This window comes from Penaeus monodon, chromosome 31, assembly GCF_015228065.2.
Source record: "Penaeus monodon isolate SGIC_2016 chromosome 31, NSTDA_Pmon_1, whole genome shotgun sequence".
NCBI lineage: Eukaryota > Metazoa > Arthropoda > Malacostraca > Decapoda > Penaeidae > Penaeus > Penaeus monodon.
In genome coordinates, this window is record NC_051416.1 from 18,237,378 (window position 1) to 18,238,853 (window position 1,476).

Below are 1,476 nucleotides of genomic sequence, written 5' to 3' on the forward strand. Positions count from 1 at the left end.
GTGCCAGCATACACAGGTTAAGGTAATCTTTTCTTTTTTCAATTGAAAGAATGTGAATTTTATAAGCTTATATCTTCCCTCTTCTCATGACACTTCATAATATCCACACCTGCTTTAAGTTGACAAAAGCCTGTTATGCTTATTGCTAGATGATTAATGCAATTTAAAAACATTTGCCCGATAAATACAATAAAATTTCAGACTAGCATTTTAGGTACAGCTAAATTTCTTTTTCTTTACATAATATTGCAGCCTTACCGTCAGCATTTTTTTTTTATGTAAAAATAAAATAGTTCATACAAACATGCTGACAAAAAACTCAATATGATAAGCAAACAAGTCAACATAAAAATAAGCAAATAAATAGTCACACTGAATACAGGCACAGCATACAAATGTCAACACGTTACAAAGTATGAAAATCCAAATTAGAGAAAGGGAGTGTGTAACCTGGTACCTTTACCACAAGGAAGCAGACCTTCCAGATATTCAGTTTGCATAACAATGATCATCACACAAACATGTGCCACACGCTTTCTGAGACGGCAATTCTAGTCCTAAGATTATGACAACAGACATCCACATACAAAAATCTGACAACCACATATAGTTGTCTCATCATACTCACATCATCAATGATTACTGAATAATTTTCATCTGCTTCATCTGCAGGTAAGTAGCCATATGGTGGAGGGGGGGTTCCAGGAGGCTCTCCCTGAACCATGTCTTCACTATACACAGAAGATACCTTACTGCGATTTGTATTTGATCCAGTCTGGCTTAAGTCACTGACTGAGTCACTTCCACTTAATCTGCATGGACCTGTGAAAAGAAAGTGTATTTCAAATAATGAAATGCATTTTTTAAAATGTCTATATTTCTAACAAAGATATTTGTCATTTATCAAAATTCAGTATCACTAATAGAAGTCGAAATACTGTCAAATACTGAATGTATTAATATACACTAATGTATTTGGTCCAACATCCTTTCCCACCCCAAATCAATCAAGATAAACGTGTAAGTGTCTCCTTCACTGCCAGCATCCTTACAAATGTGTTCATTACCTGGACTACTGTGAAGACCTAGGGGATCAGGACTTGACTTGGCTCTGTAGTGTGACGGTGGCCGGCTACCAGGTTCTGACACAGAACTTGCCGACTGTAATACAAAGGGTTAATTTGAATATTCTGACTAAGTATCTCAAACTAGTTGTGGGAGAACTTAAAGCATTCAATAATTCTGACTTCTTGTCAGCCTGTTAAACATGATGATCTTGCATAAAACCCTCTTAATTCTGTAGTTTTAAGATTATAACCTCAAAATACAAAAAAAGCCCATGGATTTTTTTCTTTTTGAACGAAAAATGAAAAACGTTTGAAAAACAAGAAAAAATCTAAACGCATAATATCTATGTGTATTCAAATTCTATTATGTAATTTAAACATTTGAGTTATGTTAGGAATTTTCATTTAT

At 34.2% G+C, this 1,476-nt stretch overlaps 1 protein-coding gene across 1 annotated transcript in view; it reads right to left on the minus strand.

Moving 5' to 3' along the window:
• Positions 1 to 1,476, minus strand: part of LOC119593056 — a gene marked incomplete in the record, with an annotated part of 61,427 nt that overhangs the window by 38,148 nt on the left and 21,803 nt on the right. Inside the window, 2 exon segments of the mRNA XM_037941958.1 lie at positions 629 to 822; positions 1,068 to 1,161. Of these exon segments, the coding sequence (XP_037797886.1) occupies positions 629 to 822; positions 1,068 to 1,161 (288 nt within the window).